General features: G+C 45.0%; 2 protein-coding genes across 4 annotated transcripts in view; one reads left to right on the top strand and one right to left on the bottom strand.

Moving 5' to 3' along the window:
• The window catches only part of LOC147195277 (netrin-G1-like), a 45854-nt gene extending 37926 nt beyond the window's left edge, over nt 1-7928 (bottom strand). For 2 of the 3 annotated variants that reach the window (XM_086129804.1, XM_086129807.1), the window contains exons 1-2: nt 7807-7928; nt 1499-2000 (exon numbers count right to left, since the gene is read on the bottom strand). In XM_086129804.1, the coding sequence (XP_085985930.1) occupies nt 1499-1948 (450 nt within the window). In that variant the 5' untranslated portion in view covers nt 1949-2000; nt 7807-7928. Of the gene's footprint in view, nt 1-1498; nt 2001-7216; nt 7404-7806 lie in introns of those variants that run through there. The other variant, XM_086129805.1, reaches the window with a different exon arrangement.
• The window catches only part of LOC147195275 (collagen alpha-1(XI) chain-like), a 164993-nt gene that overhangs the window by 51775 nt on the left and 98503 nt on the right, over nt 1-14715 (top strand). The window lies entirely within an intron of this gene.

The following is a 14715-nucleotide window of genomic DNA, read 5'->3' as shown; positions in this document are numbered from 1 at the left end:
CTGTTACTGGTTTTGTGATGGTAGATTGTAATTCCTTTTCCCTTAATGGTATTTTGTCATAATAATCGTAAACATCATCATGACGATGTATTGAGCTGTTTTTATGAGAGCAAATGACTTTCATTTAGTTCTACTGCGACCGGTGTCGTGCATTTTCAGTCTGTCTGTTTGGGCTGTTTTTACTGCTTTTATTTTGGTAGGTTTCCACTTTGTGCTCTTGTTCCCCTGACAGAAACTTCCATCGTGTCTCCATCATTATGCAGCACCACAAGCTGCCTCGTCTATCCGCGCTAAAGCTCGGAGCTACTTAATTTTTGTCTGCTGTTTGTTTTGATGTAAAGCTCAGCACGTCCATTCTTTCTGCCTCGCTCTATCCGGCGGTGGCATTAAACGTCTCAGCGCCATCTGGAGCCACCAGCACCGACGCGCTGCTTTTTAAACGCTTTTAATTGGTAAATATTTACGAGCGGGAGCTCTCAGCGGGGCTCCGCTCGGAGCGTGTTTTAAGCGCCTCTGCGCTCCCCGACGCCGATGCCGTCTTTTGATTGTGAGTGCGGATAAACGCAACCTGTGGCTCGGCTCTTGACAATAGCCACTAAATAACCAATGAGACGCGCTTAAGGTCAAGCACTTTATTAGCGGCGCTCCCTCTAATTTGCAGCAGCGCTGCGCTTCATCAGCATTGCTTTTTTTTTCGTGTTTTATCAATGACGACAAAGAGGAAAATACCAATCCATAGCATGGCAAGATGTTGGAAAAATGCTGTCAGCATGCTAGCTTTCAGCATGACAATATTCATTTTGCTGAGGCCCGTGTTAGAATAAGGAAATGTACATGAATATAGCAACTCTTAGCATGTTAGCAATTCTTATTAAAAATGGGACATGGCGAGACGTGAAATCCACTGCCTACCATCCCACCCTCCGTCCTCGGGTTACTGTCACGCCGTATGTCAGCATACCAAGTGTTAGCATGTTTGCAATTCCTAGAAATAGCACGGGAAATTTTAAAGCCTTTAGCATTCCAACTTTCTGTACTTGTGTTGCTTTTGCGCTGTGTGTTAGCAGTCCAACTCTTTGTATGATGAAAGTGCACAAGAGTGCCCCGATTTGACTCAGTCTAACCGTGTGCATGGTGGAGTTTTCTTTTTGGTATTTTTGAAAATATGTGCAGCTAGAAACAACATGCTGCTTTTCACTTCCATGGCATTTCAAATTTTCGGGTGGCATCCTACTGAGTGTATACTTAAATAGGTGAGTTACTCATCAAATACCCGAATGTAAGGCTGTGTTGAAAAACTGGTGAATCGGGGGGGGATTCACTGTATTTCCTGGCGTGGCGTAACTCGTGTGCAACCGCCCATGTGCACTTCCAAGGTTTCGGCGTGTTCATTAATCTCCGTTACGGTGAACAATACCTCGCCTGGCGTTATCGCTGACCCGCCACGCCGGCATCCTCATTCATCTCCATCTGAGCTGCGTGTGAACTGCTCACTTACCAGAGCGCAGTAGGTTTCCGGCGGATCCCCGCACGTGATGTTGGGCGGGTCGAGGGCCACCCGCAGATACTTTGTCATGTCGGTGGCTTCTGGCTGACAAGCCATATAGTCCCATGCCAGGCCTTCCTCCGTGTAGATCTGCGACTTGCACACGTCGTAGTGTCCCCATGCCGCGGGGTAATGTTGCATGGCGTAGGCTACGCCGCCGTAGACGGCGTGCAGAGCGAGCAGGACACTCAAGATCATCTTTGAGGCGAATCCTCCTCGTCTTTTTCGGGTTTGAAAGCGCGTCTCGGGCCGATTTAGATGAGCCTCGTGGTTGACAACCACCGCAGCATCCTTTCCATGATTAGCCTCCGCGTGGCCGCTCGAGGTGTAACCAACAAGTGTTTTCGACGGGTCGGTTGTTTGCTCTGCAGTCAGACGCGATGTGCAAAGAGGCCGTCGCATGTGGCGGTTTGAGCTCCCCGCGCTGGTGTTTGGACCCACGGGCGGTGCCGTCCTAAGGGGCGGAAGAAATAAGACTTGAATTATCCGCTGCTCTGGGTGGCTGAGCAGGGAGTTGAACCCTTTACATTGAAAAAAATAAATAAAATAAAGTATTACAAAATGAAAGAAACACACTAAAAAAAAATCAAATAAAATATTACTCATGCTAAGTCCTGGTTTTCACAACATTGAGATTCATATACAGTATACTTGCAACCGTATGCATTATACATCATTTCAATACATTCACTTCCTCTGTGAGGAATATAATTTGGCTTTTGCTTGCTTGTGCTGCTACGGTGACGTTGGAGGGTCCCACGTACAACATATGTATTACAACATACATGATTTACACACACACACACACACACACACAGGCCCCTCAGTGACAAATCAAATTGATCGTTGGTCCTCCACGGCTTGACGCGTGCACGGCTCTGTAATAACAAATCAGAGTATAGGATTCGAGTGGAGCCCGAGAGCTGCAAAGCCCAACCGCTCTGTGATTTTCATACAAAGGGGCTTATTTCCATCTGCCCAAGTCACTGCATTTAACTTATTGCTTTTCCAAACTGCTGCCTCGTCGCCATCCGCCGCCGCCACCGACAGAGCCTCACGAGGCATTTGGGGGGGATATTAAAGTCAAATAGCGAGACAGAAACGGTCTCTTTGAGGGATTGTACTTTTGGCGGCGGAGCCATCACAAGTCATCAGTCAAGACGACGAACCGCTGACGGCGCCCGGCAGCGGTTGGCCGCAAAGTCAGGGGGGGCGACGGCTCAAATGAGAAAAAAGAAATAAAGAAAGCCGGTTGACAAACACGATGAGATGTTGAGGACCGTCATGTTAATATGCACCTTTCAAAAAAGAAAAAAAAAAGTAAATGTCAGCCTCTGATCTGAGGGGGCATCATGGGAAGGCACCCCCTACGTGCGCCCCTCTTTCATAACGCCTGACTTTCATTACCGAGGCAGCCAAATTAAGTACCAGCAGCAGGTCGGCTGGTGGTGGCGGCGCCTCGTATCCTCAATCCCGCCACTCCCATCTTATTTTTTATTTAATAGGCAACACGACAAGCTAATAAGCAGCAGCAACTGCAGCCAACCGAGGCAATATTGCTTTGATGGCAAAGTCGGATTGAAATGGGAGATGAAAGACAGGCGTCGGCGTACGAGAGGACGGTGATTCTGCAAAATGCTTCGACATTGATTATTTGATGAGATGATCGACTGTCGTGACTGAGTGCAAGCATGTATGAGGGTCAAATGTGCACCTGCCATGTAGTTATTTAAAAAAACAAAAAAATTGAAATAAATAAATAGAAATCTGGCAGCCTATGTCACAAATTCAGCCGCTTTAGTTCCTCGATATCGTTAGTCGTAAGAGTTCTATTTACGCATCCAGATGCCGATCCCCTTGGATTATTTCTCCTTGCCTTGTTGATTTCTACTGTGCAAAAGTCGCGGTGATCGCGAAATAACCGGAGCAAGGAGCTGTCGCATTAAATCCTACCACGTCCACTTACACAACCTTGGCAAGTTGAATCTCATGAAAAGTCATTTGAAAAAGACGCCGTCGCATTCTATCATAAAAAAAAAAATTTAAATCATCAATATTAGAGCAGCTGTCAGTCTGGAAGGAAAGGCGGGATGTTAGATGACCACCTCGCGAGTGCCCCCTCCTCACTCTGTTGCTTTCACCCTTTTTTTTTTTTTTTTAAATTCCCTCAAGCGAGTGAAACAGCGCTTTATGTGTGCGCATGTGTGGATGTGTGTGGCTTCACACAGCCTCCAAACATGGACGCGTTTTCAAAGTCAGCCGACGGCCAAGAGCTTCCTTGTCGGCTTCACCAAAACCAAGCGCGCGTTTATTAGATTCCTTGGTTAAAAAATCAAATCAAATAATAATAATAATGATAAATAATGCTTTGGATTATTCTTTTTTTTTTTGGTATGAATGCCTGCGGTGTAATCCTTGGGTTCCACTTGATTTAGGCAATAATATGTTGGAACTTTAGCCTACAAATAACCCCTTGAACATGACCGTGTTTAATGGTGGCAACTGCTGATTGATTTTGGAATATTATCCGTGTAGAGATTCGGGTAAAGTGAAGTTTAAAATGAATTCAGAGCTTCCTATACATGTTTGAAGAGCATTGCTGAAGGCACGCAAAGGCCCGACACCGCTCACAGTTAGCCTAATCGTAACCCTAACCACATAAAATAACTTTCTAACCCCCAAGCGCTAATCCTGATTTTTACCTCAAATGTAATCTCGACAATGGGGCTTTCATAATCAAATATATTTAGAATGAATTATTCTATCGATTAAGCAAATAATCTTGCAAAATTTTACTTTGCATCCTAAGTGTATTATGGTGATTAAATACAAAATATAATCCGTCCGCTTTCATGAAGGACGACAAAAATCGGAGGATAATTCATTTCAATTGAGTGGCTGGAATCCGAAGATTTAGGCAATTATAAATTCAATTATTAAAATAGTTGTGGATTATTTTGCTGATCAATCAGTTGATGATCAATCATTGACTTTGACACCTTGACTCATAACCATAAACTACCTCTTCCAAACTCAGATCAGAAATCAGCTTCGTTTGTTATGACAAACGCAATTGCATTGATTTTGTTGCTGTAGAGGAAAAGTTCCACTTCGCCCCTACAGGGGGAGTTAGGGAGCCAAAACATCGCAATGATTGAGACCGCCGTGTCACAAATTGAATCAATCTCAAAACAAAACAAGGCTTCCCATTGTGCGGCCATTCCAACCGTGACTCATCTTTGTATGGAACGCCTGCTCGGCTCGAGAATCGACGTGTCCGTGCCGCCGCCGCCGCCGCCCCCATGATGCCGGGGGGACGTCGGAGCCGACGGGCGTCCTCGGCCCCCGTCGTCTGATATGAGTCACGGCGGGATCAGTTGGCAGGAGCTTGCATGTGTGCGCTGGCACGTGTTTGTGATTGTCTTTCTCCTTCTGGAGCCTCCCCACACATCCCACTGCCACCTAATCCTCTTCCATGTCTCCGTGTTCGTTTGAGCAGTAACCTTGCCCAAATAGCTCGACGTACGCACTAAAAAGAATCCAAACGTTGCGTAGGTTAGGCGGCTTTCCACTTGCACGGAAGGGGGTGACGATGTGAGGGACCCTGTTATCGCCCCGCGTTATTCACGCGCTACTTCTCTCAGATGACCGCAGAAAAAACACAAAAAAAACCGCAGAGCACATCGCCGGCATTCATGTAACATTCATGCAAACACGCAGGCAGACGGCACAAATCGTAAATAACTCAGGAGACCCTTTCACACCGGACATCGAAGCAAGCTTGCTCCCTGCGCGCGATCGCGAAGTTGCCCGCTTCCGTAGACCCCAACGCCACTTGTGTAGAAGGTGCCGCAACCCGAGTGCGCTCTTGTGTGTCGATAGCGATTGTCACCGTCTCATACCCGGTCATTGCCACCAATCGAGCTGTCGAAAAACGGCGACGGCCGCGTGAATGCGCGCTGTCAAGGGTCTCGACGAGCATGCCCGCTTGACCCCGTTGCGCCCAAACTATTTGCTTTTGTTGATGTCGCTACTCATCGAATTATCTGAACGCGCCAAGCCGCAGCGTCTGCGCCAAACAGACTCATTGCTCAATCCCGGTTTGCGTCGAAAGCGAGTGTCACCGTCCGAGACGCTGGCACAGAAATAATTCCGCAACACCTGCAAGAAGGCACACTGTCGGGGGCCTTGACTAGCTCGTGAAGTTTAAAAGCCGAGACTCGCTCCCCACAAAGCAATGCGACCCTATCCCAGAGGCTGACATTGACACGCATCTAAACCATCTTGATGCAACCACCCTCAATGAGTATATTCATACTAATATGCGACATGTAACAGCCGCGACGACTTCCTGGCCACACTGTCTTTACATCAAAAGCAATTGGCACTGGCCTAGTTGGTGGCACAAATGCCGCCGTGCATCGAATGATCTGAATGTGGCAAACCATGAGCAGGACTTCAGCAGCCAAGACTATTGTGTGAAATTTTGACGGCTGACAATCACTTGGCCCGTGCAGCTTTGTGTTGAAATCAATCATGACTTTGCTAGACGCTGGACTTTGTTCAACAATAAAGAACACACGTACTCAATATTTGGGCTAACCTGATGGATTTTTGTTTTTGTTTTTGTTTGTTTATGCCGATGTGATTCTGATATTAGGGCAGAAAATTCAGATTAATTGGCTGATTAATTAAAAAAAATAGATATGAAATGCGGTCGATATATTTTGGTGGGCAGTACAAATAGCCAATCATAGAATAAATTGCTCCGCATTGAACCAATCGTGCAGCGTGATGAGAACCATACCAAGTTAGGTTGATGCACACCGCACTTGAGCAGCCAGGACGCAACAGGCACCAGGAAAGTTTGTTCCTGTTATGGAGCTCGTCAGTCAGTGAGCACCGATGTCACGGGAAAAGAAAATTAGGAGACGCAGAATGATATCGTTGACAAGAAAGGCTCAAAAAGTCCAAGCGGGTTTGTAAAACATTGCTCAATTGACGATAATTGGATGAATTTCTTCATCTAAATTTATGAGCTTGAGAAGTTGACCCAAATTCTTGCTTGAAACCAAAAACGGAGACTTCATTTACACTTTTTCCATCATCCTGTCTACCCAATTTCATGTCAATTGGCAAAAGTGGTCTCAGGGGGGCTTTATTTTCAAACGGTCTTTCATGGCGAATTCTCAAAATGATCATTAAATGTTGACATCCACCCATATTAGATGACATATGCCAAAAAAAAAAAATCTTCAGATTGGGGCTCATTTTGATGAGCATCAGAACGCTGGAATTCACCCCAAAATGGCTACTTCAATCCAAATTGGCCCACTTCCTTGCGAATTTAAGAGCCTTCAGGCTTTTTTGTGTCCTATTGTGATAGAATCGAGTGAGTGAGTGAGAGAGAGAGAGAAAGATTTGGGGATGGGTGGGTTGGTGTTCAAAGGACCCCCTAAAATACATTCATGTTTCCCAGAACACGCGCGTTTCCAAAAATGTTGAAACATAAAAAACGAAATAACATCCGATAACGGTAGAAAAAAAAGGTTCCGGTTTGCCGTCAACAAAAACGTTCAGTTGAATTGAAGTGTGTTCAATTCCCCCTGCGTACAACACCAGCATCATTCTTGGGATGCACCCGAGCCACAATGTGAAGAAAATACTCACGTTCAACAAGTTCTCCACGGCGACGGCGACGACGTATTCGGTCTTCTTTTTTTGCAACTTTTAACACATTTCCAGCAATTCTGGCGCACGCCGACAAGGCGGCACTTTATGCTGCCAGAATGATGTCGCTTGAATCGGCGTTACAAAAACACTTTAAATGTCAAAGTGCATTTTTTTTTGTTCAAAAGATGAGACTCGGTGCAATTGCTCAGCTTGTTGCGCTGCAGAAGAGCATCAAGCGGAGACGTTCGCTCATGGGTCCAAAACACTGAGGCAAGCGCTGTCTTTCTTCTTTTTTTTTTGCGCCCGCGGGGTCCTAAAGGTAACACCTGCCGCATTTGACGCCCAAAATCAGCTTTCAACTTATAGCAACTCAACAAAGAGACGCGCGTATCATTTTAAAAGCGGATTGATTGCGTAATTGCGCACATATCGACGCCGTGTTCACAACTTACTGCCGTTATTAAAGTTAACGAGCGGGAGAGGCTTTTGCTCTCAAACCGCGCAATGGAGGTTGAAATGCATAAAATTACAATAAACACAAAGAGGTGAGGTTGCAAATATACGAGGGGGAGGGAAAAATGTCTTACCTTCCATTAGTATGAGGCTGAAGCCCGTTAAATAATCCGGGTACGAGGGGGTGTAATCACCGGCCAACCGCGTTGCAGCGCACACTGCCGGGGTGCAGCAATCAATGCTGGCTGGGTGGGCTTCATCCCCGCCCCCCCCCCCCACCTCCTCCCTCCCGGCGAGGAGTCTTGGTTGCCTCACCACCTCCTCTTCCTCCTTCTTCTTCTTCCGCGGGGTACCAAAGCATCGTCGTGACAGGTCGCTAATAATGCCACAATGGCCGTGAAAGGGTAGGTGGGTAGGACGGGGGTCTCTCTCCAAAGCCTGAAGGTCAGCCAGATGTGTGTGGGGTTTAAATGTATGTCTGCTTAAACGTGCGAGACACAAAAAAATAAATAAATAAATAAATAAATTGGCTCAAGATAATCAGTTTCATGTTCATAGGCTTTAACTTTTTGTGACTCAAGTGGATGGCAAATGAATACGTGCCATTTAAATATATTCATCTTCATAATTATGTATTTTACAGTGCTACGGATGACATACGATTTTTCCCAGCCAATTATCTGCTTTGACTTGCGAGCAGAGTACTGCATCATGTTAGCAGGGGCAATGTTGCCATCAAAGGCAGAGTAGTCCCCTTACTCATAGAAAGCTAATCAAACCTAAAGGACACAAAAAAAAAATTCAGGAAGTAGAAACCTACCAAAATAAAGCCAGTAACAGAGCCAATAGATGGACTAAAATGGATCGTACAGTTAGATCCCAATCAAACACCTCTGATCACAAAAAGGAAGTCATGAGCAGAAAGGATGTATTTCATTTGTATTTAAGGGAAGAATGCAGATTATCTGTCATCACAGTGCTTATCACGGGCTGCCATCACACCTCGCACAGTGAGCGAGCTGATTGTGTCCCCAACGCTTCACGCTCTTTATTGATACGGAACCAATTCAAATGTAATGAAAGACTTGTATGCCTATCCCAAGAAGTCACAGTGACATTTTTTTTTCTTTTTGTTGTTGGTGTTTTTTTTTTTTTATGGGGCGATATCGGGGATGCTGCTTAAATGACGAGGCGCGTCCCTTCTGAGAAAAAAAAAATGCTTGGGCTCCGAGCGACAGCTGCTCTTGACATTTCCATTAACTCCTTCCTCCTGGAGACGGAGGCTCACGCATGACTCCGCTCACTCATGTCGCTTGGTTATATGCACAGAAATACGCATATCACTGATAAAAATAAAAAGAAATGGATACAAGACAATTGGCCACAAGTTACACGAGACAGAAGCAATGTTGCTACACGAAACTTGAAAAAGTAACCAAGTTCATTTACCGATTATTTTATTTTGAAAGTAACTATGTCAAATTACAAGTACTTTAAAGTCAACACATGCTGACAACCCGACTCATCATACAACTGACAGTCAGTTTTGACACTGCGTAATCGGAGGTTGATGATGTTTGAGAATGAACTAACAACTAACACACAGATGGAGTCAAATGCAAGGCTTCCGCCACAAAAGATCCAAATCAAAGACCCATGTTCAGCAAAATCGAGTTGATACCTGCTTTAGCTGAGAGTGATATTAGAGAAACAAAACAACAAGACAAAAGCTACCAAAATAAAACCAATTACAGCACTTTTAACTTCACCGTGGGAAATGAACCAACATGCTGCTTTATCCCGTCATAAAACTGACAACATTTTATAAGTTGTTCCTGTTTGCTGAATTCAAGCGTGCGTGATGACTGTGAGGTGTTAATCCGTCGTGCAGATTGCACCACTATTATCTCTTTAGCCAAACGTATAATTGCTGGCTCACATGCCGAGAAGAAAAAGAATGTTGGTTGATGCGGATTTCATAAACACAAATTAAACGCCGCCATAAACAATTTAGGAGCTATTAAAACAACACGAGGAGGACGTGTTGTGAAAATGCAACTCACAGTAAACAATTAAATGCTGGCTGTGGCGGTTCCAGACCAATTTTATTGACGAGGCTTGGCTGGGGTCAGTGGTTTTGTCGGAGAGGAATGCTCAAGCCGCTTCGCTTGTTTGTTAACCCGACCACAACAAAAAACAAACAAACAAACAAACAAGCCCGCCACCACGGATTCTAAGCACCGTATTAAATTCTTTTGTTGTGAAAATATTTCCTTGGTCGGTTTTAATTATGTCGTATCTTATGACGTCACGCTTACTTTTTAACGCTTTATGGAACATTGAAAACTATCAACTCTCAACCCTCAGCCAGTTGAGGCGGCGCTAACTAAACGTAAGTGGTCGAAACGGCCATTTGACGTCCCTTCTGGGTGAACAGAGGAAAGGAGAGCCATTGAAGCTCAACAAGCATGTTCGGGGTCTCTGAAAATGGGGGAGTTTACGTTGGCTCTGAGTGTCTCGGCCATTGGGTTCAAAAGTGGTGGTCCTAGGATGACTTCCGCTTTGAAATGAGCAGGATGTATGGAGTATCAAATGTTCCCAGCAGAGGGCGCGCTTCCTGTATGGTTGAGGTGAGGGTTTGGGCTTCAATCAGTTGATCAATCAGTTTGCAATTTTCAATGTGAAATAAAGTGTTTAAAAAAAGCTTGGCGTCATAAATTGGCGCATAATTAAAGCCGCCGTGGAAATAGTTCCAAAACAAAGAAAGAAAAGAGAAGGCGCTTTGAGGATCCATGTGGGCGGAGTCTAATTTTTAGGTCCACGCTACGTTGAGCCACGCCTCAAACTGCGCTTGCAGCCTGGGCGTATTCAGGTTCAGGTCTATTTGCTATGGTGGTTCAGGTTGTTAGTCAATATTGACACACCTTGTCAATGTGAACCGAGAAAAAAAAGAAATTGTAGAGGTGAAGTCGTTTACAAGCCGGAGAAATGTCAAATCAAAAGTCCTGCGAGTCCCGCCAAGACGATAAAAACAGGAAGTAAAGTTGTAACAATAAAAGCAATGTCAGAGTTCTCAATCAAAGTCCTTTGTTCACTAAAGGTTTATTCAGACTGGCCTTAGCTGAAAGTTCTATCAAGGGAACAAAAAGAGGAGAAGAGAAGTCAGCAAAACAGAAGCAGCGCGAGCAAATGGAGACAAATGTGTGACAAAGGATCAAAATTACAGTCTTTTCGTTCACAAAATTCGTCCATCCGACCCCTGAGTCACATCAGACACGTTAACATAAAACAGGAAATAGAAACCTACCAAAAAAATAAAAGCAATCACAGCACAGATTATTTCAAATGTACGACACCAGTAACGGAAAAGGCAAATAAAGTTCAGAAAAAAGTTAGTCAAAACTGATTCAACATTCAGAGAAAGACTCCTGTTCTGTTCAAATATCAATCAATCCCACAAATTGAATGTCTGTCTGTCCGCACCATATAGTAGATGCCATCAGGAAATTGCAATGATCCATGAACCCGTAGTCCTCCGACATTCATTTCCTTCATTGGCGTCTCGTAGCGGTTACCTGCATTTCCAGTGTCCAAAGGCAAGGTGAAGAGATGACAGTGAGTCGGCTGCAAATCCTGTTGCGAGCATTACGTTTTGTCTTCTATATCCGCCGTGACCGGCTCGCGCTTTCTCTTTAGTCATTTCTTAAGGGGGGGGGATTACAGACATGAAAAGATCCCATGACATGACATGACATCATCCCTCCGTCAGCAAAACACAAAATCTTACCTTGACTGTTTTGTGATCATTTCCACCAGCGTTTTTTGTTGTTGTCAACAAATGACTTTAGTTTGGCTCTTCGGTGATTGATGTTGCGCGTTGGAGCTCATCTGTTGATTTATTTTGGTCGGATAAAGCCAACTTTAATCCACTTTTGTGATGGTTATTGTGCTGTAATTGGATTTATTCATCTGTTTGCTGTTACAGATTTTATTTTGGTAGATTTCAACTTCCTGTTTATGTTCCCTTGACACGACTCTTAGCCAGCGCCAGCTGTTTATGAACAAAGAATGATTTCTTGGATTTCAGTCTATCTTTTTGCGCTGTTGTTTTGTTTATTTCTTTTGGGGTGAGTTTCTACACGCCGATGAACGAATCCAAGAGCGCGGTTTAACATCCTCTCACAACTCCCCCTTTGTGTTGTTGCCACCGGACGACAACGTTCGTTTGGTTCGTGAGGACAAATCGTCACATTCTTGATACTTCGTTTGAACTTTCACGTTCCGGGAGACAATTAATTGTATTTGAAGGTCACAAATTTATGTACACCAATGTGTGCAAAATGTACCGTTGGCTTGGTGGTGATCTGCAGTATGTTTTGCTCGTTGTTTTTCTTCCTATCTGAGCTGCCGTATTCTTATCTGGATCCTGATAAAACAACTTTAGCATTCGTGCGTGGCCATACTCGTGTCAGATAAGCAACCCGACAGCCAAAATGTTTGCCGCCGCCTTATCGGAGTTCTTCCAGCTCCGTTGGTCATTTCACAGCAAACTTGGCAGCCCGCATTCTGTGTCTGTTTTCAACACAACCGAGCAAGAGAAGCGAGTGTCAGGTGTTTCGCTTTTAACCAGAGGTGTCAAATCCGGCTCCGAAAGTAAAAACCCTGCCACAATGTGGCATAGGCACCCGTGGCTAAAGCCAAACTGCGGCAAGGTTTTTATTTTGCGGACCTGGATTTGACACCCCTGAATTGAACACCTTCGATCGGCATCGTCCTGTCTGCGTTACTGTCGTCAAAGGTTGGAAATACTTGGTACCAGTATTCCGTCTCTGCTCTTATCACAAAAGGGAGGGAAAAGTGAGCGTCAGGTGTGAAAGTTCAGACCCTTGTCCCACAATTTGGGCATTCATAATTGACAGCGGCATCATCCCAACTCCGTCACCATCATACCGTCGTCAACGCGATCATCGACGACGGAATAATGGCAGAACTACTTCGTTCCACCATTCGGCGTCTATTTTCAAGGTGTTACATTTCAACACTGAGTCACGCTTCCGTGCATTTATCATGTACAGATGTGTCCTCCTAGCGCTGTGATTATCTTCAAATGAAATTCTGGTGGAAAAATTTGGGATCTCCACTTTATGCCTTAGTTCTGCAAACTCAGCATAAAGCCTTTACACTGGCCTTATCCTGGCTCTGTCGCCTTCTTCAAAGGCACAATATGGTGCTGGTTGAAATGTGAAACCGAATACCTTAATCCTGCACACCCAGTATAAAGCGTTGACACATCTCGGATGTTACCTCCCTTCCCCCCCACCCCCCGTTCTGCGTCTGCGCCACGAGATGGGAAAATGGAGCATGCGGTGTAAACTGTTATAAGGACTTATGTCACTTGGGGTAGCTGACAGGTGGAGCTTTCTAAAGTATCATTTTGGGAGACGGGCCGTGAATCAACACAACACACTGACACGACACGTTCCAAACGATAAACAGAGTAAATAAAGTAGAGAAGTGCACCGGCACGGCGGGCAAAGTGAAACGCCAAACATCTGTCATCGTCTTTTTTTTTTCTTCTTCTTTATACTCATTTAAAAACATAACGCACGCTTTATTTTTGTCCCAGCCATGCAACTCAATCCTCATGCTGATTGTCCACTCAATCAATGAATCGATTTTGCCGCCATCCACCACTCCGCTCACTTCCGTGGGCTCCCGGTGGCAGCCGCTCTATGGCGAGGGTCCGGCAGGTATTAAGGCTTTTAACGGCTCGGGGTAAATGTGCTTCGTAGGGCTCCAAGAGAAAAACCCGAAGCTACTCAGGCCTCACTAATTCGTTTATCCATGCCCAAAGAGGGAGATGGGGGGCTGCGTCTGCGAAATCCATCAGCCGCTCAGACGAGGCAAGGCTGCACGTGCAATCGAGCGTCGTGTCCGCGCTCACAATCAGATTAAGATTCATATGCAAGGCGACTGACTGCGACTGTATGTTTTGTTTATTTGTTGAGGAAGGAATAATTGGGATTAAGGATATTTGGCGGGGGGGGGGGGGTCATACTCATATTATATCACACGATAATCGGAGTGAATTGTGATGTATCATAATTGGAGTGAATAATGTATTGCATCGTAATGAGAGGTAATCGCATTGTGTCGCGTAATTAGATTCAATCTCTTCGTATGCATCATAGCGAGTGGATTGTGAAGCACCGCAATTGGATGGAATCATAAATCGTAATTAGGGTGAACTTCATTGTTTTGTCGTGCACATTGCACGTTTGAGTGAATCACATATCGCATTGTAATTGGACTGAGTCATATGCCGTAGCGCGTGATCATCAATGTGAATTGCATTGCTTCACGTTGAAGTGAATCATACCAGATCAGAATCGTATCTCGTAGCGGTGGCGAAGTCAATTGTATTGCGGCAGATCGTATTTGGAGTTCATATGAAATGAAATCAAATCGAACTACATTTCAAAAGTACCTTTCATACAAAGAATACAACTCCAAGTGCGGAACAGATTCATGTCATTCCCGATGGCATCCACCTCCCATTCTCTGTTCACCAATAACGACTTAAAGTTTACAATATGTTTATTGACGCCACATTTGCTCATCAGCGACTAGCTTTGCAGTTCGCAAACGTGTGTTGAAATGTTACTTTACACCTTATTGTGATCGTGTCCGCCACGTCCGATCTTTGTCATAAGTAGGCGGGCACCGTGTTCCTATTGGTCAGCGAATACCCGAGAACTAATCGGCGGGCGACGTTAGGGCATGTGACAATCTGCGGCAAGACCAACAGAAACTCCGACATGTCAGACATTCGCAGTCGTGGTGACGCGAACAAATAGTCTCGTAATTGGAGTGCATTGTGCCATATCGCCTTGTAATCGCAGCGAATCATTTCGCGCGAGGAACCTAGTATAGCGATTCATCTACTATTACATCAGGTGCAGCCCTTGAACGCACCGTCAAGCTGTCATATTATTATGAGTCATCAGCACCAATGATGGAGATGCGCACACCCCTCGTGTTTG

Source organism: Hippocampus guttulatus, chromosome 14, assembly GCF_054856545.1.
Source record: "Hippocampus guttulatus isolate MCC_2025c chromosome 14, RoL_Hgut_1.0, whole genome shotgun sequence".
NCBI lineage: Eukaryota > Metazoa > Chordata > Actinopteri > Syngnathiformes > Syngnathidae > Hippocampus > Hippocampus guttulatus.
Note: the sequence above shows the minus strand (reverse complement) of the source record. Positions and strands in the feature narration are given on the sequence as shown.